General features: G+C 42.1%; 2 protein-coding genes across 2 annotated transcripts in view; one reads left to right on the forward strand and one right to left on the reverse strand.

The window, feature by feature from the left end:
• The window catches only part of camta1a (calmodulin binding transcription activator 1a), a 262,798-nt gene extending 243,784 nt beyond the window's left edge, over nucleotides 1-19,014 (reverse strand). The window contains exons 1-3 of the mRNA XM_035522400.1: nucleotides 18,950-19,014; nucleotides 13,154-13,255; nucleotides 1,913-2,016 (exon numbers count right to left, since the gene is read on the reverse strand). Coding sequence (XP_035378293.1) covers nucleotides 1,913-2,016; nucleotides 13,154-13,255; nucleotides 18,950-18,974 — 231 coding nt within the window. The 5' untranslated portion in view covers nucleotides 18,975-19,014. The remainder of the gene's footprint in view (nucleotides 1-1,912; nucleotides 2,017-13,153; nucleotides 13,256-18,949) is intronic.
• Nucleotides 19,015-20,993: 1,979 nt separating this feature from the next.
• Nucleotides 20,994-24,910, forward strand: part of dnajc11a (DnaJ (Hsp40) homolog, subfamily C, member 11a) — a 7,838-nt gene continuing 3,921 nt past the window's right edge. Inside the window, exons 1-8 of the mRNA XM_027017459.2 lie at nucleotides 20,994-21,082; nucleotides 22,510-22,639; nucleotides 22,807-22,880; nucleotides 23,092-23,193; nucleotides 23,276-23,404; nucleotides 23,595-23,717; nucleotides 23,800-23,873; nucleotides 24,552-24,741. Coding sequence (XP_026873260.2) covers nucleotides 21,011-21,082; nucleotides 22,510-22,639; nucleotides 22,807-22,880; nucleotides 23,092-23,193; nucleotides 23,276-23,404; nucleotides 23,595-23,717; nucleotides 23,800-23,873; nucleotides 24,552-24,741 — 894 coding nt within the window. The 5' untranslated portion in view covers nucleotides 20,994-21,010. The remainder of the gene's footprint in view (nucleotides 21,083-22,509; nucleotides 22,640-22,806; nucleotides 22,881-23,091; nucleotides 23,194-23,275; nucleotides 23,405-23,594; nucleotides 23,718-23,799; nucleotides 23,874-24,551; nucleotides 24,742-24,910) is intronic.

Consider the following 24,910-nt stretch of genomic DNA (forward strand, 5'->3'; position numbering starts at 1 on the left):
TACCACCACAGAGGGAAAACATTCATAGCTGATTCTGACAAGATACACAAATACTCGTGGACCTGAGCTTTCACTCTCTGTTCTGGCGCTGTCATTCATCTCACTCCCCCACCCCCACCCCCCCACCCCCCCAAAAAAAGTGGTTGTCTCTCCATAAAGAATACGCCAAGGGATAAAGTATTGTATTCAATTCATAAATATCCCTTTAAGAGGGCCATGTCCGTGATTTGTCACTGGGGGCTTTTGGCAGGACTGAAATTGATGTGAGAGTGACATGTGAGTTATGTAGGGGGCTGTGGCAGGCATGATTTCCAGCGAGGCAAGTTCTGCCACTACCGCACTCCTCGTCCCTCCCTCCAACAACCTTCACAGGAGAATGGTATATTTATTAAAGAAGTACCATTTAAAACATTTATGAATTATGAAAAACAAAAACAATAACAAGATGGACCTCTTTGTATTCAGTTCTCAGAGGACATTGGCGCTAAAGCAACACATGCGTCACAACGATCAATTCAATTATAGGTGCAATACTTTTAGTAAGCAAGTAGCTTATGAATTTCTTAAGAGAAATTTTGCAACAATAATAACTTAATATCCCTCCGGCTTTAAGCAACTAAACAATATTTAGTTCCAGCCACCCTGGTTAGCCAGTGTGGGGAAGCCACACTGCCAAACAGACTGAACATAAACGACAAATAAAATGTGAAAATCAAGCAAAACAATGTCGCGTTTCCATTAAACGATAAAGAACCTAGACTGAGAGAAATGAACTCATTTAAAATGGCTGGCCCACAGGTCAAGGACAACTGGCAGACCGCCTGTGGGATTTTTTTTCACGCAGTCACAAACATAAACAGTGTGCATTTTCATTTTCTGTGCAAAAAATCTAAAAGGTTTCTTATCTCTTCTTGTTTGCTTGATGCGTCGTACGTGAAATACCTTCAGACTTTGATAAAAAAACCCACTTAAAATGCATTTTCATATGCAGATTATTGGCGTATGCACTTTTAAGATAGCCCAGCTGCTCAGCAGAGGCAGGGATGGGTGTAAAATAGCATGCTGACTGCAACATTAACTAAATAAACCACAAGACTGCTCTTCAAAATATTCCTAATTCCACTACAAGGCGTAGTTCACAGCAAACTATCTTCACATTTTTAATGTGGAGACTTGAAATACCCTGACTCTGCCATTCCAAAAAATCAAATTTCAAGGTACGAGAGATATTTCAATCAACCTTCTACACGTCTGCAAGAGTGAGTCCTACTTCAACTTCTGCAACTACAAAGAGACTCGACATAAAACACTGTGAGAAACAGGAGAGAAAGGCAAGCAGTCTGGGTAAGGCAGTGTTCATATTCACCTCCAAGTGAAGAGTGTGAAGGTACCAAGAGAACATCTGACAGGTTGTAGAGCAACTCAAACCATATGCCATTGCATTCCATAAATAATACGCAGCCTATTTTTATCAGTCATAATCTTTCTGAATAAAAATGGTCAAGAAACAGATGGCTGGAAAAAAAAGTTATATGTAGCTGCACATAGTGCAGAAATGCAGGGGAGAAAATCTGAGCAGGACCCCACGTTTGGATAAATGTACCAATACCATTTGTGTGGCCCTCATATTTCACACAATTAATGTTAATTCTCATCTGCATGTGCTTAGCCAGGTGCTGGACAAGGTCTCACAATGCAAAGGGCAGGATGACGTCTGTGTTCATGTGTCTCAACAATAGTGCAGCTGGGCTTGATATGACTGCAGAGCCACTGGAAAAACTTCCTGTTAAAACATTGTGTCAGATGCAATGCTTAAAATAAAAAAAGGCCTGATTTCTATAAGGCCAGCAGCAGTAAAAAAAAATAAAATAAAAAGAACATAGCAGCAGATGGTAGAGAGAGGTGACCTTACCTCATTGGTGTTCCACCTGTGTCTCTCTTTTGGCAATGAGGAGCATTTTGGTAGACATTCAAGCAGCTTTTTGGGCAGGTATATTTTCAAATGTCCATGTTCATCTGAGGACACAAAAAGAGGAACAATAGGCTTGTCAGAGATGTGGCAAAAATGGAAACAATGCAGAACAAAATTCTAGCACTCCATATAAAGAGGGTTTTTAATGAAACCTGTGCTTCATTGGCACAGACAGGGATAAAATGTACAAATGATATGTACAAACAGGGATAAGACAGGCTTTCAAAAGAATCCAGAAGCTTCAAAGATTCCACTCCTTTCTCAAACTCGGTGAATAACCACTGATCTATAATCAGTGTCTATAGCACATTAGCAGTGCATCGCCATGGCAACTCTGGTCTGAGGCTGGCAATCAATTAATTATCTAAAAGAAACCAAATTATTACTGATTATTAAAAATAATTACATTAAAAATTGATAGCATAAAATGCCAGTGAGAAAAAATGAATACTTCTGGAATACGTTTGGAATGGGAAAGTTAGTATGACGTTTTGTGGATTTTGGAAGAAAGTCCAGTTTCGAAGGCTCAAAGGAGTGACGGTAAGCTTTATTAAGACTTTAACTACCCAATAAAGTCCAAAGCCATCCTGATCCTGACTGCAAGGTAGAATGGTAAAAAGCACAAATGCCAGCAAGTGATAAAAGAAAAGGGGAGTTTGTTCAGAGGGCAATTAAGGCAGTGCTATAAATCAGGCTTTCTGTTGCGTCTCTGTACGTGTCTCTCTCTGAGGGTAAAGGGCTTAGCAGACCAGTCTGCTCACTGCCATTTACCCTCAGTGTTTTAGAGCACAACATCTAAATTATAATGATATCATCTACAACTGTGAATTAGGGCCAATTATAATCACCTTGTTACTATCGTCTGCTGATTTTGCATTCGTCTCTCACCAGCACCCACTCACACAACACTCACTTCCAATTCCAATAAAAAACCTCACAGGAATAACAAGTGTGTGGATTGATGACACATGCATGTACATGCGCACGCACGCACGCACACACGCACACACACACACACACACACACACAACACCACACTGGCTATCACTGAAGGATAATATGATAAAGAATTCCTAGTGCATTATTGTAACACTATTAATAGCGATGACCATTTAAATTCAACCAAAGTCAAATGCGCTGCGCGTAATGTCTTACATGCACGTGCCTTTTCAGCTGCACATTCTCTACTTAGTACCAAATCTTGTATTTAAAAAACTGACATAAAAAACTTCAGGCAGTCAGTCTGTACAAAGATGTTGATTAGCAGTACAAAAAGAAGAAAGGTCCTAATGTAGTCCTGCAAAGTTTTACAACAGCACGTGACGCAGACACTGTTGCTTACTTAGATAATGAGACCAGTAGCAGTGGTAGTTCAAGTGGTCCTGCTTATGTTGCCATTAACAACGGCACGTCTGTGCCACGTGTGGGACTGACCTTGAGGCTAATTTAGGTTACTCCACACAAGAGCAAATAAAATGAGTTGGTTTACGTGTAAGGCGTAGCCACATTAACATGGGTAAAAAAAGCCTGATGAGTACCTCGAACCTCAAGCACGGCTCGGCTTGAAACGCCATGCTTCAAGCGTTGAGACTATTCTCTGTCCTGGCTCCCAGATGGTGGAACAAACTTCCACTGGCTGTCTGGACAGCAGAGTTCCTTGCAAACCTCAAATGCAGACTGAGACCCATCCATTTGTGGAATATGTAAATGACCACTGATCCTGCACCTTTGTTGAGTAACTGAAACTCTAGTACTTATTCTAGGGTATTGTTTATTGCACTTATTGTTGTCTGTTATAGAACTTATTTGTTTTTCACTTATAGGCTTCAGCACTGATGCCTGTATTTCTATAGTTTTCTAGTTCAATGGTATCTTGAACTCTAACCTACTGTACTGGCTAGGATACATCCTGTGAGTAAATGACAAAGTGCTTTTGTTTTCATGCATTTTGCCCATTCATCCACACTTTTGCCCCCACTGACTACATACCTTTCAAAATCCACGCTCCAAAGTAGGTAACTAAGGAGACGCAGTGTTGTAGTGTGAATAGAGGGAAAATGTAGCTTTTAGAAAACATTGACGTAAGCTTGTCATGTGACCTCCACATTTTCCAAATGGTGGAACCCAGTGTCACACTGTTGACTGTAGAAGGTATTTTAATTTCATGTTTAGCTGCATGACTTTATCTGTCCAGACAAAGAAGCTACTTGTGTTTTTTCTTGCCATTTTCTCTACTTGTTGGCTGCTACCTTGCATACAACTGCAGCAAGTAAACAAAGATCCATGGCAGAAATAGGTCAGACACACACAGTATTAGTGGAGACCAAGCCTAAGTTTACCCCACACAGCATAAACCACTGAAAGAATACCTTTAGTGGCAATACATTTCTAAACTCTGCTGGAGTTAAAATGAGAACTAACACGATCCAATCTTGTGTCTGTGCCAAACGAAAATAAATAAATAAATTGTCTAGGTTTTTGTCCAATTAGCTGCTGTCTTAGTTTTAACGGCGTAAGCACATTCTGATATTTTAGCAATATTCTAGTGACTATGACAATGAGGCATATAGCACTGTCGGATCAGTTACTGCATTATATAATACATTTGAGCCATAGTCAGAAATACCGCCACGATTCTGATGTAGCTATAATTGTAAAATAACAACTTACATTCATTTTCAAGGCAATGCCAAAGGCTGCGAATGCAGTTAAGAACTTGCTTGCAAATCTGTGTGATTACAGCTTTCTTTGAGCTAATGGGCTTACTCTTCACAGTGCATTATAGCGCCACTCACATCACTGAAGACTTATCAAGGCAGATCTACTGACGCCAATTACACAATTTCCAACTCTGGCTGCTTTGTGCTACGCAGTGGGCAATTTGTACAAAATTGAAATTACCATAGCATAAGGGTGCCTTTCTTTAAATCAATTCTTCTTCAATCCAATATACACAATGAAAAATAACACAATAAGAGGAAGATGACAACCACAATGAAGTAATATCAGTTCTTCTGAGAAATCCCAGCGACCAGGTTTGCTTTCTCAAATGACAGAAGCACCATGTGAACTGTGACAGTGGCAGTCCTGCTGCTTATCCCTCATTCGTTCCCTAGTTATCAGGCGGGCGGCTCGTGATATTGCAGACATTTGTCAAAGAGAACATTTGTCATCTGTTTAGACTGAGAAAAATATGGTTGTAAATGGGGAAAAAAATGCTATTAGACTTTTCCTGTCATCTTTTCTCTTCTGGCCCATCCCAAATCAAATATTTTTATCCAAAGCACAAACACAAATCTGTGAATCATATGTGGTTCACTTCAGAGAGAACAAGCTAATTCAAGACGTAATTTGAAGGGTTTATGTAATGGTGATCAATTTCATCTGCCTCACCCTTTAGTCAGCCTTTTTATATATTTAATGCCTTATAAAGATTATTTTAAAAATAATTCATGTTATGGGCAAGCATAACATTTAGTTTTTTTTAATACTATGGTCTCCAGCTGTAAAGCTTCTGCTTTAAGGGATCCCTGTCCCTTCCCACAGCCACTGCACATGAGACGGAGTTTACGGAGGGTCTGGGAGTTCTCTTCTCCGAGCAATTTATTACCTGTGTCCAATCCAGTTGATTGGGTTTGGCGGGGGGGGGGGGATCTTCATTTTGTCTGTGTTTTTAAAAACCAGCCCTTACATAACACTGGGAGCCCACATTTTTCAAGCCTCTCCTCCCCTGTTGTCTATGAGCATTAGACTTTTGTTAACGATTTGCTATTAATAATAACTTTCTTGGGGGCTTAAGCCATAAGTGCCTGGGATAGTGGAGAAAACAGACTTAAAGGATGATCATTATAAGGGACTATTATGAGAATGGGGCAGAAAAGGGGGCGGAGCTGTGTTAGAAGTAATCCCAGCCTGAAGCGAGGCACTAACGAAGGGTTCACCTGACCAGGGTGAGCGCCAGCCGTGGGACTCTCTCACTGTTCTTCCCTATCAAGGTGATGAGATAAGGCTGAGCTCTGGCGTTTGCTCGGAGCGGTGCGCTGGAAATGGGCTGAACAGGGCTAAATTGCTCTTACAGTGGGGAGCAGATACTGTATCTGGGATGATTTGCCTCGCTCAATTAACATTTCAGCAGAGCAGCTGCTTGCAGATAACAACAAGGTGCTTCAGCATCACCCCAGGCAAGCCGAATAAGGCACAATAAATAAACAACATACACCAGCACCCCCAACTCCCAGAGACAGAAAAAAGGCCCTCCATCTTTAGGAGCCAGGCCTGACAGTTCGCATTAAACCTCAGCAAATGTTGGTACAATCCAAATATCAAAAGTTGCTCAACTGAATACTAATCATAGCTCAATAGACAATTCTTCCTATTGATTATTTAATGCCTCTGTTGTAATTCTTTCTATTGGTAATATTGTTCCAAATTATAGCATGTCTTCCTGAAGGTTTCAGGAAGGTGAAACAGTAAAAGTAGACTGTATTGTGGTGAGGTAAACCTTGTTAGCTGTTAGAGGGGTGGAGGGGGGGGGGTCTCGGGACACCAATCAAATAGAGAAAAGCGGGCACACTCACAGCCTCACTAGTGGTCGCCGCGGTGCTCCACTGCCCTGCTCGTTGGGACCAATCCTGGCCAACACACGTGCTCAGCCCCTAATTAAGCTCTGCCTGTCTGCCTCTGATCAATGCTATATACAGCATTCTCTCAGGCACACCCACCCATGACATCATCGTCTCCCACAGTTGTCTGCAGGGCGGGACAACAGTAGACGACCCGTTATGGAGTGAGTACAGCCCCGTGCTCTTAGCGCTGTGTGAAGGTAATCATTTCTACAATATATTTTCTCTTTTTCAAGATCTGAAAAGGGTATTACAGGAAAGAGTGGGTGAAATGCATGCGGTCTTAGTCTAATGCCCCTGTAGATGGGTGTAGTTTATTACCCCTGTAGATGATTGTAGTTTGATACCCCTGAAGATAAGTGTAGCTTAATACCCTTTTAGATGAGTGTAGTTTAATACTCCTGTAGATGAGTGTAGTTTAATACCCCTGTAGACGAGTGTTGTTTAATACCCCTGTAGATGAGTGTAGTTTAATACCCCTGTAGAGGAGTGTAGTTTAATACTCCTGTAGATGAGTGTAGTTTAATATTCCTGTAGTTGAGCGTGGAACTACAGCAACCATCTCATTCTGAATTTTAGTGTACATCCCATAGAGAAGGAAAACATCCTCTGTTCAGATTAGAATACTATTGATTAAAAACTCCCCATACTGGTACAATACTGTAGCCTCTGTGAAAGCACAGCTTAAGAGGAATCTCAGGAAGAAACTTGACCAAATAAAACTGTGAGTGAACTGAAGGCTTATTGCTCAGCAGTTAAAAGCAGCAGAAACAGGGATGCATGGTAATTCACCATAGCACTGATAGTGCCTGCTTTAATAAAGAGCCTCCGTCAGTGTCTATGTGGTTAAATGTACACATACGCACGCACGTGCACACACACATGCACACCCACACACCCTCTCTTATCTTACATTATTGTGGCTCGGAGGACTAGAAATGAGCTTCAGTGTCAGAAAAAAAAATTCAATTGCTGAGTGTGAACAAATGGCACACACACACAAACACACACACACACACACACACACACACAAAGAAGAAGGAGTGAACAGGCAGTCAGGATGCAGAGAGAGGAGAATTGGTGGCCCGCTTTGAGAGAAGTGCACACAAATAAGGATGGAGTCTCCCCGAACGATGTAGCTGTAGCGCGCGGCGACGGCTGCAGAGTAGGAACCATCACTGCTCCCTTTGCCGCTTTGCTCCTGCGGACGGGCGGCTAGGCATGTCAGCGTTCCCGCGCTAGCTCACGTCCTTTATTTCCCCAGCTAAATGGCGATGGCACCGTGGGCATTAGCATAACTCAGTCTCCCCACCAGTGGAAAACAATGTAGTTGTCAGGTCCTAAAGTGCAAGGAAGGCTGAGAGGGCCAGGGGTGGGAGGGGGAGTCTGGAGGGGAGTTATACATGTGATGCTGAACTGAGCTGAGGGGGCAGCCAATTACTGAGCCGGGACTGATCAGTAGAAAGAAGCCTGCCTGTCCGAACAGGGAAGAGAAAATGTTTGGGGGGGTGGGGGGGGGGGGTGAACAGAGAGAGACACAGTAAGAGAGGGAGAGAGAGAGAGAGAGAGAGAGAGAGAGAGAGAGAGAGAAGTGAGAGCAGGAAAAGAATAAGGAAGAAACAGAGTGTGATATCGTAAAAGATGGCCCCTGCAAAAGAGAGAGGATCAACAGACAGGCTGGGAACAGTAGATGGGAAAAGGGATGAAAAGAGAGGAGAAGTGGAGAGTGGAAGCTGCGGAATGAAGGGAGACGAGGAAGGATTTTCTGCTTATGCTTGCCAGCTACTCAGGGGACTCCTTCATTAGGAAGACCAGTAAGACAAGAACAGGACCACGGGCTCTGCACATCTGGGTCTACACACACGCACAAGGGCAGCTTCTGTGGCTCCTTCCACAATCTCGGACCTTCTTGTCACTGTGGTCTACAGCAGCAGAATAACGGACCTGCGCTCCTGCCCTGACAAACCGTGTGAGGGAGCCCGCATCTCAGAAGTGCCGCGTCCTCGCCTGCTGCCAGCGAGCCGGCTTTGATCTTGCAGAAAAGCCCGAGCCGTTTTCTGGCTCACCGATGCTGACGGCTCCACGCCCACGCCCTGTCCACACCCTTACCAGACCCAAATCACCGCCGCTTCTCCATGCGCTCCGGCCTTTTCCGGGGCCATCGAGTGTGTCTGAACCCAGGCCGGAGGAGGAAAATCTATTTCGGTGCAGAGAGGGCTGCTGATCCTCAGATTATCACTGATGCTGCTCCTGAAGGAGACTGCTCAGGGGCTTTAACAATATCAGTCATGCTAGCTTGCTCCAGCCTCACCCTGGAGACAGGAGTAGGTCATGAAACTTGAGAGGGCTGACTAAAACAAATCTCAAATCAATATCTTCCCTGACACAAACTCCCCTTCTTTGTCTCTCTCTCTCTCTCTCTCTCTCTCTCTCTCTCTCTCTCTCTCTTTTTCCCGCTCTCCTTTTCTCTGTCTCTCTCTCCCTCACTCACTTTCTCTTACTCCTGCCAGTGTGCTTGCTCAGTGAGTGACACTCCTCACTTTTAATTGTTGCCTCCCTCAGTGGGTTGAAGCAGTGATGCTGGAGAACTACGTACAGTCATCACGCAGCCTATGTAATTTCCAGAGCTCTTATGTCTTTCTCCTCCAGGCAGGATTACCATTATGGATGTTGTAAAATATTAAAAGCATGTTTTATCAATTCGGGCACATTAAATGGTACGAATATAATCCCCTCTATATTCAGAGCTTAAACCCTAGTCCAGATATGATAGGTTTTTTTTCTATTATGTAAAGTATATACAACACAGAATTTAACGTTGATGTAAAAAAAAGAAGAAAAAAAAAGAATTCCTCTATCCCGTAACTCTAGAAGATGGTATGCTAATTGTACACATGTAGACTATCTCGTAAGACTAAAACATTACCCTTTGATCCACATGTAACATCACCTGACATCAGAACAGATGGCTCTTGTAAAATAACTCCCAACTGTGGTATTGATCCATTCAATACTAATCTAATAAAGCATGCCTCCTGTGACCAAAGGGCCAGAGAAATGAATTGAAATAATAATCAAGGCACTATTGTAGCGAAACTCCTTTTAAAATCAATCCATCAAAAATGCAAGACTATGAATGTAACAAAACGTGATAAAATAACTGGGCCTTACCTTCCAATATTCTGGTTAGATCTAAATCCTTTTTCGACATTGAAATTCTAGAACATGCCCCTCCACCAACTCCGACTGCCTCACTTGAGAGGAGTCGCCATTGGGCTATTTGTTAGCGGCGCACCATTTTGCAGAGCCACTGATCCCACTATCACAGCTCAACTGATGAACTCAATTTAAACTAAGGCCTGGCAGGCCAGTTGCTTCTTGCACAAGCTGGTGCTTTCCAGAGATTGGCCAGTCAGCTAAATTTAACTTTGCCAGCAATTACCCCGTTCTACATTCGGAGGACATCACAGAGAGATGCTATATTCTCACACCTGCCATCAAAGTGCCGCAGGTGTGCTTGTCAGACCTCACCATATAGAGAGACCTCACCAATAATTTTGATAGTTACAGCTGAGCAAGGGAACAAATAACAGAGCTTGTCACGATGAATTAAAATGCAGGGGCTACATATGAAAAAAACTACACGTTTTCCATATAGAGACCCATATAGCACAGTTGGCCATGTTAAGTCCAGCATATAGGGTCAGCAGCATGACCTGGTTATGTCGCTGCTGCACTTAAAGCAAGAAGAACGAGCAGAGAAAGAGACATGCGAACTAGCATGCCGTGTTTTAGTATGCTAAAAGCACAAGCAAATTCTAGAGATTACAGAGATACCATGCAGAACAAACCAGTCAATATATGCATTAATCACGCTAGAACTAAAAAGAAGTTCTCCTTTCCACAGTCATATGAATGACACTCCACTCAATTATTCAGAGAAAAACTGGAAAAAAAAAAACATCATGTGTAAGGAACCCCAATTCTGCCATATCATTAAATCAATGACTAAAACTCAATGCTGTCTTTTCCTTTAACAGACTTTACATTAGGGTCTAATTGCCTGGAGAAAGATGAGCCCCAATCCTGTACCACTATTACTTTACACAGACAAAGAGTTGCTCCAGACTGTGAAAATCCCTGCTAATGAAGACCAGGGAAAAACCTTGGCTGAGCTGCAATAACAGAACAGCCCTCTCTAACATGTTACAATTGCTGTCTAAATCACATGCTGACAATCTGAGGCAATGAGATCCGGTGGATAGTGGTCGGATCTCCCCAGCCTTCCCCAGCTCTGAGCCACGCGGGCCCCAATAAACACCTACATCACACAGAACTTTCAACGTGTTTGTGTTATGCAGTCATGCCCCTGCAATTGGACTCAACCAAGGCTGCTTGACAGATGTGTTGGCTTAAAAAAAAGACAGCTTTTGGCTGCGCTGGACTTGAATCTGAATTAGCACCATCTTTGTAGGATCACAGGCTTATCCAACACTGGTAGCAGCTTTCATAAAAATGAATACTTTGCTTGAATAAATGCAACAGCCATGCTTTTAAGTTTACGGCAGAAGCCAGAAGTATTGTATTGCTATGGAGAGAAAAGAAACAGACTCTTACCCTTAAAGCAAATGAGGCACATGTCAGTCAAAGGCAAGAACAGATCCCAAATACCTCCATCCCAGTTTTCTGCACCTACACATGCAGTGGCCTGTTTGGATATTGTGGTGTGTGGATAGCTAGCAAGACTGTGAGAATCATCAGACACAAGTCCAGAACAATCTTCTACAGATTTTGACTTGTGAAAGGGTACGTCTGCTTTAGCTCCAAGGGCATTTGGAAGGAATTGGAATAGTAGCTAAATACTTATACAATAAAGCTGATGTGATCAAAATTACTTTGAAACGTGGAGACTAGGACTTCAAGCTCTGATGGGGCAAATGAACTTGCTTAAATAAAGGCTTTCATTAAGCTTTCCTTTCGAAGCCTGAATGTCCCTTAGTCCAGTACCACTGCTGTGCTGCACATGCAAGACGACAGTGTGAAAGCTTCTTTTGACCTTTCATGAGTTAATTATTGAAACAATGCACTCTTTGTTTTAACCCTGGGTAATAGTGACTTTTAAAAGGTCAATGTTTGTGTGTTACACTAAATAAAGAGAATCTTTGTCTCTATTCTAATATCGAGAAGTTAGCTACACACCAAAACGCTGGAGAAACCAAAATCGGGACCTTAATTCAGCTGAAGTGCCTGCGTCAACTGAAGAGAAAAAAGGGAGTCCTTATGTGTTTCAGCCTCAGCCAAACTTACCCATCCATGAAAATCCCATCTCAGGGAGAGAGGAGGTGAGGACCTGAGAGCACACATGCGCACACGTGAACACACGTGCACACACACACACACACACACACACACACACACACGCGCGCGTGCGTACACACACACACACACAGACCAGACAGCAAAAAGAGGCGCAGCCAGATCCACACTAAAGCCCTTTATCCTTATCATAACTACTTCCACAATTACTCACATGAGTGGTTTACCTGCTTCCGCCAGGGCACGCCGCATTTTCTCTGTCCTACTGATACGAAAACCTCCAGGTACCACACATTAACTGGGCCGCCAGACACAGCCGCACGGACCACTTACATCATGCCGCATGCAGGAGTGCGTGAGAGCATGGGATGGAGACATAGAGTGAGAGAGAGAGATGGAAGGAAAATGCCATATAGTCTCAAGCACACACACGCAGTGTGCACGTGCCTGGACGTATGCTGGGTGACTGCAAACAGCAGCTTCTGCCATTCACTTTAGGTCTCCACGAGAGTGTTCATTAAAAACACTGTGCTTTCTATATTCTATAGAAAAAGCATAATGAGTGAAAAGTATAGCAATGAGATCTGGCTGATCTGACGCCCTTCTCAAAATTACGACAAACATAAACACACTTAATTACACAGATCAACAAAGTCTGCTAGAATGGTAGGAGCACTGCTATAGTGCTTATTAAACACAGAGTCACTGCTACTTCTGGATTAATCATCATTATGTGTGATATAAGCATACATTAACACATAATTGATATAAAGGAAAAATGTTTTTTTTCTTTATGAAGCTCACTTATTTCACAGCTGAAATAAGATGCTCATACACGTTTTAACAAATCATTTCAGTGTGACCAGAGCTTTGCTTAAGATGCAAAATACAGCAGGATAAAGTTTTTTTCTTGATGGATGAGATAAATTCTTTTTTTAAATGGTGAAATGGAGTGGTTGACAATATTTAATATGACATTCTGGCGTAATGTGGTCTTTATGGTCAGATTGAGTTCACACTGACTCTTAGGACATGGTAAAACCTGTGATACTGACAGCATGCGCCTATCAAGAAGACACTTCCAAAAGTCAAATAAAGCTTGAGGAGGAAATCCCAGTGGAGAAGGAAGAAGATAAATGAAATCAAGAAGTAAATAAATGAATTGATGAATGAATAATAGATCAGCCAGCAAGTGGCCCCTTTGGGCAATGCCACGGATGCAATATTAATAACCAGCTCTTACTGTTCATCTCTGTGTCATCACTGACACCCTTAGGAGGAGCATGGCCGGAATAACACACAGCCGATCTGTACATTCGATCCGGATTACGAATTTTCTTCAGTCCTTCAGGAGGCAAAGAGAGAGTGGAGAAAAAAAAGAGACTAGGAAAACTGCACATTTTGGGCTGCACAACAGCTTAACATTGAGACTTACGACATTCTCCCCATGCACGCAGACGGAGTGGTTAATGAGGTTAGCGTTAGCATGTCTGGTGGACCCGAGCATCCTTCCCTCGAGCGCGGCCTTGCGACCCGCACATGTCCACGTCCATGCAGTGGAGCACTTCTCATAAGCAATCTGCTCAATTCAGTTCTCCAGTTCAGTATGCCAATTTCGTTGCTCTCCACCAAGTCTGCACCCCCTTATCATGCACCTGCTGAGGGGCAGAAGGAATTACTTTGGCTTAAGTTGCTCCCCTGTGGTGAAGGAATGTGGAATTTTATTTTGTTAGCCGAGGTCTGGCTTGAGCTTTGTGGAACTACAACAGCAATCTCTTTTTTGTACCAGAAGAAAGCATGCATGTTTTCATTAGCTGACAATATGGTAAAGCTGCACACCTAACGTTTATTATTCACAGTATATGATGCTACAACATCAAATCTCACAAGTAAAGTAGATTAACAATGGATCCAAATTATTAATATGGAAACTCTGATCAATCTATTAGGCATTCCTAATGCCGGACAAGTATCAAGGCTGTAGCAGTAACTTAATGGTCAGAGAGAAAGTTTGAAATGATGTTCACTCTACCATCTCTAGATATATATATGTATTTTTTTGAAACCAGCATTTTGCATTCAATATTTGCCTGTGTTATTGTTTTCTTTTCTTATCCCAACTTTCCTCAGTTTTGCTGATGCATCTTTGGGTGCAAAAATAAATATTCAAGATGTCCCCTCTAATGAGCATTGAAAGGGGCAGCAAAAACAAACAATAAACTCTTTGGGGTTCTAGGGGTACAGAATGGGGAATGATTTGTGTCTGCATTTAGCTAGAACTGCAATAAACCTTAAACTCAGCATAGTCAGTTGTCTGCAGCATGTGAGGCTGTACCAAGACAGGGTGAAGAACAGATGTGTCTCCACATTCCAGCCAGCCAACCAAATGGACAGCCCTGTCTATTCCCACCACAGGAGACCTTATTCAGTTAATAAAGTTAAAAATTTCAAAGTGGATATCCACTTGAGCCCAATCAATATGGTACTCTTGGAACCAATACCAACACTGATGTTACACTGGAGAAAAGATTACACTTAGCTCTGTCACAGGTTAATATTTACATTCTGGTCATTTCTCCTCAACAAAATCACACAAACAAAATCATGCTAGACCAAATAAATTAAGACATTCAGATTAAGTAAATAAAGGCATTTCTAATATAATAGCCAAACTGAATGCGAAATTAAACACTGAACATTTTTTCTATTCCTAGATATGCATAGCCTTGAAATGATCATATGGATATCAGCATGATTTTTTATGGCTGTCAAATAGCGTATGCTCTGACCCACCACTGCATCCTTAGAATACAAATCTAAATTCTCAGTCACCAACAAATGGAGATGCAGTGCTCAGCAGAATTCCAGGGGATTACAGGTTTGTGAGCAAGATAGCTAATTAGCATGCTGAACATAAGATAGCAGAATTTTAAATGATGTGGTAATGCAATTATAATTTGTGTCCACCTAGCAATTACTTATGCTCAACTATATTTTAAACTTTTTTTATTTCTCTTGTATTACATAATATGCAAAAGTTAAAACTTTATGAAGAGGTAAGGGAGGCTTATGTCCCAGACATACTCACATAAAAAAACTCTTGTAAGGCCGGTGGATGTATTAGTTTCTCTAATCACAGTCTAATAATATGGACTCAATCACATCTTACAAAATGTTTTCATGGCGACAAAAGTACTGTCACCTTAATTTAGAAACGCTTGATTGGAATAACTCAATTATATGTAATGAGTAAACAAATAGCGCCATCATTTTTTAATAAAATCATTTGATTGATTGATGACTGTGATTATGAGGTGTGTTAAAGTGGTATAATGGAAATTATGAGTCAGTTCACAGGCATCAATATCCTCATATGAATGCACTTACATACTAGGCTAGTCAGTAGAATTGCACTCTGTAATCTACTTTGAAGTTAATCAAAATGTTCAGTGGTTTTGTACATTTGAACTTTTTACAGCTTTAGAATCTTCACACATATTATATAACAGCTTTTCTCTTTTCCTCTCTGATTGTTTTTTGTACCAAACCGATGTTCCTGCTGATTAGCAAAATCAAAAATAATCCCAAACTCTGCTGTGTATGAGTAAATATTATTACAGTCATTATGTTCGCCACTGTCGACTCAGCAAATCGATGCTGATTACCCAGTTATTTGGAGTTTGTTTGTGCCTCAGACAAAGTTCCATTTTGTAGCTAGTGACAGTTAAGCAACAGGCACCAGAGCGTTAACCAGTTCACTGTTGAATGGATGCTTCAGCATCAAACGTGTACTTCATTATCAGTCAATTCATCCATTAGCTGCTGGGCAGTTAGCATAAACATTGGCTGGACTGGTCTATGTGGATGAATAAATGACATAAAGTGACACTAAGTGGCATTTTATTTCCATAGACTAATGTTATTTGTATTTGCTTATTATGTTCTCTTGTTTATTTACTTCTATATTATTTTAATCTCTGTCACTTTGTCCATTTTATGAGTAGATCACTGCAAAGATTAGCAAGGTAACATTCTACTCAGCCTGGTGAAATAAAGTTGGCACGGTCTATAGCTCTCCTTATAGCTCTGCATGGTTTTTCAAGCCTGAAGCAAAGACAGTAGCAATGTAAAATAGCCTCTTATAGACACATAAATAAAAGCAGCAGATGGCAGCAACTCTTCCCCATTATACTGGTAATCCTGATGGAGTAAATGCTAAAGATGATATAAAAGAACAAGGATGAAGAGCAGCCAAGAACCTTTTAATATCTGAGACTGTGGTCTTTACATGAAACTAAGTCAGGACCAGGGAGAGATATACCAAAACCTCACTCTCTGTCAGAAAGGCACAGCCAGGAAACAGATGATTTATGCTTAAGGCTCTTAGATCTTGATAAGATTTTATTGTCTGTGTCTGCAGAAACATGCAGTTGCCTGTAATCCAGAAGATCCTTTCTTGACTTCATGCCATGCCTAGTTTCCCAAATCACCTAAATTCAGCTATTATTAATAACATAATAACATCGAGAGTACAGTTTCACAAAAAAATACTCAATAATTAAAAGCCTAAATCTCTGTTTGTGTCTTATCCCCTCCTAGGCAACAAGCTGCTATAGCTCGTATTAACCACAGAGCTGGGTGCCATCGGGGCTCACAGGGAGAGGGAGGAGTGTCAAACTGGGGGACAGGAGCACTCAGTGGGGCACAAGAGATATTACTCATGTTCTCCTAGCAGCCTCTAGCAAAGAACATCCTGTCCTCATGCACAACAAAATCTGCAAAGTACCGAGGCCCTGGAGAACGCTGCTCTACACCAACACTCCACTGTTTCAAGGACAAAAGGTCACAGGACAGACAATAATCTAACAGGCAAAAAAAACAAAAAAACAAAAAAACAAAACAAAAGAGAGAAAGAAACGGTATGAAACTTTATATAACATAATGTTCCGTCTAGAATCTAGACTGCGTGCTTTGAGTATGTAGGCCTGGAGTATTAAAAACGCCACAGTAAGGTAGAAGATATCTGACACCAGAGCCATTAACCTATATAAATCTATACAGCGCAGAGCCTGATACGCTCATGTATAAGTGTGCGTCACGCCTTCCTCCTCCACACGCTGACCTCCTCACAAGACCAGCAGAAATAACTCAACCTGTTCGGCACAGGCATTCTAAAAGGCGCTTGGCAACCATAATGCAACGAGGAAGAACCAGTGTGACACATATTACAGGCCTGAATGTGTTTTGCCTGCATTCAGAACAAACACCGTTTAGGTGGCCCTCAGCCTTGTGATGTTTTTAGCACAAAGGTGGGGGACTCTTTATTCTAATGCTGCCGGTCTCAGTTGACATGCTGTTCATAGTAGAACATACATGTACTCTGACTACTACCAAAGCTCAACACCACCCCCCTGTGGACCCCCACGTGTTCAAACCCAACACAATCCTCATGTCACATTATTATTTCCTAAGTGATTTATAGCCATAGGTTTGTCATCTGGCAGGTTAAAATAAAGCAATATATGAATAAATGCTACATGCATCTATCTGTATGTTGTGACCAGTATAAGGGTCCTGATTTCTAAGCATGCCACATCCCTCCTGAACACTTTAGCTACCTCACTGTCTGACTTCTCAGCCTTCTAATTCACGTAAATGATCAAGTGTCATAGCAATTTGTTTTTTAGGTTACCATAAGCATTAAAATCAAGTGAGTCCCCCCCACCCCCCGTAAAGTTTCTTTAAACTCAATGTCTCCACCCTGTGGATAGAAGGAAACCCTGCTTTATATGTTAGTTTTGGGTCGTTTTTTTTTTTTTTTTTTAACGAAACAAATAATGACCGAGGTCAGCTTCAGGCGAACAGCATCGTACTTATGAGAAGGAAGCGTCCCGGGGCCATTTACAGTCTCCTGTAAAACTTGACAAAGTAGCGAAAGCGTTTTGCTCCTGAGCTACGGACTCTACGAGAGCGCCGATAAAAGCTTAATCATCATTATCATTATGTTTAGTCACGCAACTATTGTCAAACCCGCAAATCCGGCCATGGTGAGACGAAATTAGAGCACATATAATGACGGGACTGTGCTTTTTGATCCTGTGTCCTGCTTCTTCAGTCCAGAGACATTTCGCATAGCTGGCCAGAACTCCCCTCCGCCTTGACATGACCCCATCTGTCCCCAGCTACAGAATACGTTTCTGAACTTTTCCTAAGGAAGGAAATCTACAGGCAAACATTTGCTTTTGTGAAAAAATAGCATTCTTTTTAACTGTTTTATTATCAAGTTTGTGTCACCAATGTAACCTACGAGAGACGAAATGGCACACAAAGCATCATCGATTATAATATTTATGTAATTGAGCATTTTAGGTAATTTGTTATGCATCTGTGAATAGCTTTACACTAGCGTGGAACAACACGACTTCGACTCAAACCTGAAAAGTGGCAGCCTGGTGTTTTGACAACAATTTTAAAAGAAGATAATCAGAAGTGAATAAGCTCGCTATGTTTGCGAGCGGCAGAAATAACGGTCCGACCAAGCTGCCGTAAGACTTGCTTGTCAACAAAAGGCTGTAAGGACGAGGACACTTCGCGGATGGAGGCAGCGCGAAACCAAACTAGAATCTAAACAACTCTGCATCTGCCAACTCAGAAACAATGTATGCAACCGGAGAAGATTGATAAATAAAAGAGAAGTTAGTTGTTGACTACCATATTGTCGCCAAGTTTGCTTCCAACGCGGCTGTTACGCTGGGGAAAAAATAGCGTGCAAGACACCTTTGGAAATATCAGCGACTCTCGCGGTTTTGTCTCCTTGCTTTTTAAATATATGATGCAAACTGCTGGCTAGCTACCATGGCTGGCTAGGGCAATGTCTCCGTGAAGAAATAAACGAGTATGTCAGGATAAACACCGAAACCCTGTCGTTCCGAAAGCTCCCTGCATGGCGAGCCGCGGGTCTCCTCTACCGGTTTCCTCATTTTTCCCCCATTCACGCCGCTGTCACACCGGCGAAACGAGCCCGACATTTGCCTCTTACCTTCCGGCTTGTTTTCGGCAGCCATTTCCCCTCCGCGCGCCACATCCTCCTCCTCCTCTTCACGACCGTGGGTACCACGCGCGTGCACGTCGCGGACGGCACGAGGGGGGACCGGCGAGGCAGGGGCAACTCCGAGCGGAGCGCACTTACCATTGGCTGGCGGGCCGTGACTGACCGTGCGCTTCTGAAATGGTCTGCGAGCTCAGTGGAAACATCCTCCCTTTCAGGAGCGCCTCCGGTAACCATCGGGCGATGGCGTAATATTTAGGGAGCCCGCGCCTTAGAAATAAGCGAGCAGTCTGCAAGGAGATCTGTCGGGCTACGCGTACGGAGCAAAATTACCGGTGTTAAATGAGCGGTGCATTGGGGACGGGTGGATTTGCGTTGTTTTCGGATTTACGTGGTGTGTTAATTTAACACTGGTGCTTCTTGCATCGGAGACTGCAGAGATCGGGGAGTCTTATTTTTAAGCGTAGAGCGATGGGAAGGTGTCTAAAGATGCGCGTTACGCACAACACGCAAACTGCCATAAGTCTAAATCTATAACGTATGCTTTTGGAATGAATTGTAAGGTCATAACGACATTTCAATAACCAGTGAATACTGGAAAACCTTAGCAGTTTTAAATACTTTTTAAATTTCAGTTGTAGTTTAATTAGGAACTTTGCTTCTTTGTTTAGAGATCACAATGGGGATAACGTGGTTTGCAATAATAAACCATGTAAATCACGTATACAAGTCTAATAAATAAATAAACACACTACGCACTATCACACAGTAGTGGTGCTGAAAGGACAGCTCCTAAAGGTGCATACGCGTGTCACGGAACACCAGAGAACTCGTGGACTGAGGTTTTTCATTGTTATGAAAGTTACATAAGTTCACAAGTTCATTCAAATACATAAACCCTTTCAAAAACCCTTTGGATCCTCTGCGGTATTCATATTATAAAGATTTAGAAATAGCATAGATAAATGAGCTTCAGGTCATTTAGCCAAGCCAGTGGATCTATATGATGTGAACTCGTAGTATATTCTCCTCTCCTGAAAAACCTTGTTAAAGCACTTATGAATATGTAAGCGGTATGGGCTTAGTATACTGAGAGATTAATGAACATTCTTTAATTGCACCGAGTTCATAGATAATGGATTAAATGTTTCTTTGCCCGAAGCAAAAACAGACCGTGAAATATAATCATTAATGATCCTTATGGCTTGCAGTCGATTGATAACATGTAAGCACTCCCCAAATCCTGACCTTTCATTGCCGAAAGGAAAGTCAAGAAATGTAGTCTAATTGGCAAGTTCGTGAGTTTGCTGGTCGCATCTCTGCATAAAGAAATCAGCATTCATGCATAATAAAATTATGCTAAAATTAACTTTTTGTTGATGCTCTTGATACAAATCAGGCCTAGTCTGTTGTCTACCTTCAAAATATTGGTTGAAGGGGGTCTTCGTTCTCTGGAAATGTTTATTAGTCTGGGGCCAGCACACGGACACAAAATTTAGCTTATTTAGGCCGACTACTGCAGAAATTGATTCAGTTTACTTTCTGCCAGAGTGAAGTCAACACAGGATAAATTACTTTGCATTTTGTTTATCCTCAATATTGTGTTCAAGGTGCAAATAAATCTTGTCCATGTGCAGACAAGGCGGTGTATAACTATATGAAACATAATGCATATCTACAGAAAAAAAGAAAAAGAAAAGAAGAGTAGGTTTTCTAAATACCACTTTAGCTGTTGTCCAATAATGTACGACAGTCTAACGAACTAATTAACTTTGACTATCGAAATTAAAGCCTGCGGTTTATAAATGAAGCACACCCCGAGTAATTTAGCCTTGCTATGATTAATTCCCGTGTAGAATCACACAGAGGCAACTAGTGAGGTTAAAACACGTTATATAATTGTCGTATAACAGTATAATTTAATATGAATCGTTTAACGTTTAGGAATGGTGGACATCCGATCCTGAGGGTGGCGCTAGAGTGCCATGCGGAAGCCCGTTTGCGCTCAGGCTGGTTTAATCTGACACCGGGCGGAGATGAAAGGTTGTAAACATGGCGGCGGCCTTGGAGGAGGATGAACTGGACAACGATGATTACTACTCCCTGTTAAACGTGCGGAGGGAGGTATGGCGTTTGGCGTTGTTTCTTTACGAGGCAACTTGCGAGGTGCCTCAGGGGTCGAAGTTCCCGGTGGAAACGTATGAGGAGTAAAGTGAGCTGAAGCGTTAGCTATCTTCGTTAGCATCGCGGCGCGCGGCATGACCCCTGGCTAGCTACGCGCCGATGAATAACAGTAACAAACCGGTTTCTGCGCGTCTTTTTAATGTGTAAATGGCTGCTGTAAGATCTGTTGCGGTTCCGCACATTTTCACTGATGTGTCACAGCATTTAAAGCGTTGATTTAAACACCGCGCTACTCTCTAACGGTGGCTGAGATAACCAGCTATCTTAGCTTCTTTTAGCTGCTGTTAGCTACCTGCCCAAGCCGCTCAACGTTACGACGCGACTATATTGTGTTGTCTCTTCCTCAGTTTCTGCCTTTTATTAACGCGTAGCTGTTTTAGCTAATTACAGCAGATCGTTAGGAGAACCTGCTTCTGGCATATAGTTAAATATAAATGTAACGCTAAGAAATGTAGGACGAGATCACTGGACAAAACGGACATCATTTAGCTATTAAAGGGCGATTGAATTCCAGTAACGTTTTGCTGATTTTGTCTTTATAACCTAAAAATGATTTTATGGCAATAAGGACTAAACATCCTATACAGCAACTATCACAATCCATCATTTGAAGCCAGAGTTTTAGAAAATTCACTCTGGCTAAGTTAGTTGAAAATAGTTGTGGTTTTTTTTTGGTCTTGTAGACAAAATATGGATGCTTCAGACCGCTATGAGGAGATATCTGGTGGAGGCTTACCCCATTTTTGAGATGAACACAATATATTCACATTTATGGAATTTAGCTGACACTTTTATCCAAAGCAATTTACAATTATGACTTGAGCAATCAAGGGTTAAGGGCCTTGCTCAGGGGCCCAACAGCAGCAGCTTCGCAGTGGTGGGGCTTGAACCAGCAACCTTCCAATTACAAGTCAAGTACCTTAACTGCTGAGACACCACATCTCAGTCCACTGAGGTACATAATTATCAGTGTGAAATTTACTACTAGATAAACAGTACAAGAAAAGCACAGAGGTATTTAACTATGGGTTTATTTGTAGAGTTTATAAATTAACCCCAATACCAATGGTCACTTTGTAACTTGAAATTCAGGGAATTTTGTGGAAGCATGACAGATTTTATCATCTCAAACCCAGGTATTCAAATCTAAAGTCTGGTCTAGATACATTGTCATCACAGCAGGACTCCTGAGTAAAGGGAAGGTGAAATATCACTGTGCTCAGATATTGAGGCCTATAATTTGAATGCATGCAGTAGGTCCACAATAAAATTCTTGTGGTTAACAAACAGACTTGTGTATACAAATTTGTGTATACAAATGATATAACGCTGAAATTCTAAAATGCATACATGACTTGTTCCTTTAGGCCACACAAGAAGAACTCAAGGCATCATATCGCCGTCTTTGTATGCTCTACCACCCCGATAAACATAGAGATCCTGACCTGAAGAGACAGGCAGAACAGCTTTTTAACTTGGTACACCAGGCATATGAAGGTGAGAGTCTGCACTGTTCTCAAACAGGCAAATTTACAGATTGAAACATGAAAGGAGTGATAAGAGGTTTTTTTTTCTTTTCTTTTCTTATGAGGCATTCTGCTGGGTTGTGTGTGGTTGTTTTGTAACACTGTAAAACAATTTGAGTGTATTTTTCCCCCACACAGTTCTAAGTGACCCACAGTCTAGGGCTATCTATGACATATATGGGAAAAGAGGCCTCGAGGTGGAAGGATGGGAGGTAAGTCTGTTCAAAAGTTGTGAAAATCAGAGCCAGTGTTTTGGTGCCTTTCATTTTATTGTTGTAATAGGATATATTTAAATAATTTGGTACATATGTCAGTCATGTTGCAGGCTTATGTCATTAATGTGGAAGGGTGTATTTCAGTCATGTGGTAGAGTATAATTTGCCATGCACTATGTTCCAACGGATTTTTTTTTTTTCTTTTCAGGTAGTAGAGAGGAAAAGAACACCAGCCGAGATCCGAGAAGAGTTTGAGCGTCTTCAGCGAGAGCGAGAGGAGAGAAGACTGCAGCAGAGGACCAACCCTAAGGTTTCACTTCTCACGTGCGATCCTTCCGCATGCGGCTTCTGTCGGGTTGTGTACTTACTGATCACCTCTTCTCTTTGGACAGGGGACAATCAGTGTGGGTGTGGATGCCACAGACCTTTTTGACCGCTATGAAGAAGATTACGAGGAGATTTCTGGTGGCAGCTTACCCCACATTGAGATTAACAAGATGCATATATCTCAGTCCATCGAGGTATGTAATTATCAGTGTTAAATTCACATGTTCCACAAATTGATTTCATGCTAAATGATATGGAAACTGATAGTAGAGAAAAAACAGTGTGATTATAGTATTGTTCACTGTGTGCAGTAGGTAGAATTGATTTTTCAGATATTCTACACCATTCATAAGTGTATATTTATTTTTGCTGTGTTCTTTTCAGGCACCTCTGACCACATCAGACACAGCCATACTTTCTGGTTCCCTTTCCACACACAATGGCAATGGTGGTGGAAACATTAGCTTGGCGCTCCGACGGGTGACCTCGGCAAAAGGCTGGGGGGAGGTGCCCACTCTGCTTGCCATTTCATATTCTCATTTGGAAATGACAATAGAGAGCATACAAGTGCGTACTTTTCTATCTATAGGTTGAATTAGGAGCTGGAGACACACACGGCCCTCTTTTTGGGTTGAAGATGTTCCGCAACCTGACACCTCGCTGGTGAGTGATGCTGACGTCATCATTTTTTTAAAGCTAGTTACCCCTCATTTGAAAAAGGAATTCAAACAGAACACGACTTGCATTGTGCCAGCAAAGCTTACCATTGATGTGGGTGGTTCCTTGACTTCGCACAGATAGTTATTTTCTCTTGGTATACTTCTAGTCAGTAAATTACTCCAGTTACACAACAGCATCACCACTTGAGAATAATGAAGGCCCGTGCAAGCTAATGTCCCCTTTATGGCTCGTACAGTCTGCAAGTTTTAGAAGTACCAGCCATATAACACTTTCAAGTGCCCTAGTGAACTTGGAGGAGAACACTAAGTACTGGGGTTGGTACATTACAGAGAAGCAGTGAAGACAGGGACCATGCCACCCTTCCCTCCTAATGAGATCCTCAGGGACTCCAAGCCATGGGAAGCTGATGGCATAGCTGGTTCAAAACCAACCTGAGGCTGTGTTAAGAAGTGATTTTATGGTGGTCTCCAGGGACAGTTAGCACTCAACACTTTCCAGATGTCTAGCACAAGTAAAAAAAACAAACAAAAAAAAAAAAAAAACCCCACACAGACACTTGTGAATAGAAATACCTAATGTATGATGTACATCTTGCATCCTGTGGATTTTAACTTCACCCATTAAGTTAGAGTGAGCAAACTGTATGTGTATGTTTTCCAGCTTCATGACTGCTCAGTGCGCGATGCAGTTTTCATCGCACGGTGTGCGGCCAGGTGTAACCACTGTGCTCGCTCGCCACCTAGATAAGAACACTATGGGATACCTGCAGTGGCGCTGGGGCACTCAGTCCTCCATGAACACCAGCATTGTCAGAGACACAAAGACCAGCCACTTCACCTTTGCTGTGCAGGTCAGTTAACTCAACATCATGTTCAAGGAAAGTTTGGAGCTGCCCAACCATGGAGAGCAGAAAGACCTCACCTACCCTTGGATTGTTACACTGTCCAGCAGTATGGCGGTTATTCACGGGAGTGACGGGGTTATTGATGCTTGTTATATCATATTACAATGATGCTTAT

The sequence above is a fragment of the Electrophorus electricus genome, chromosome 24, assembly GCF_013358815.1.
Source record: "Electrophorus electricus isolate fEleEle1 chromosome 24, fEleEle1.pri, whole genome shotgun sequence".
NCBI lineage: Eukaryota > Metazoa > Chordata > Actinopteri > Gymnotiformes > Gymnotidae > Electrophorus > Electrophorus electricus.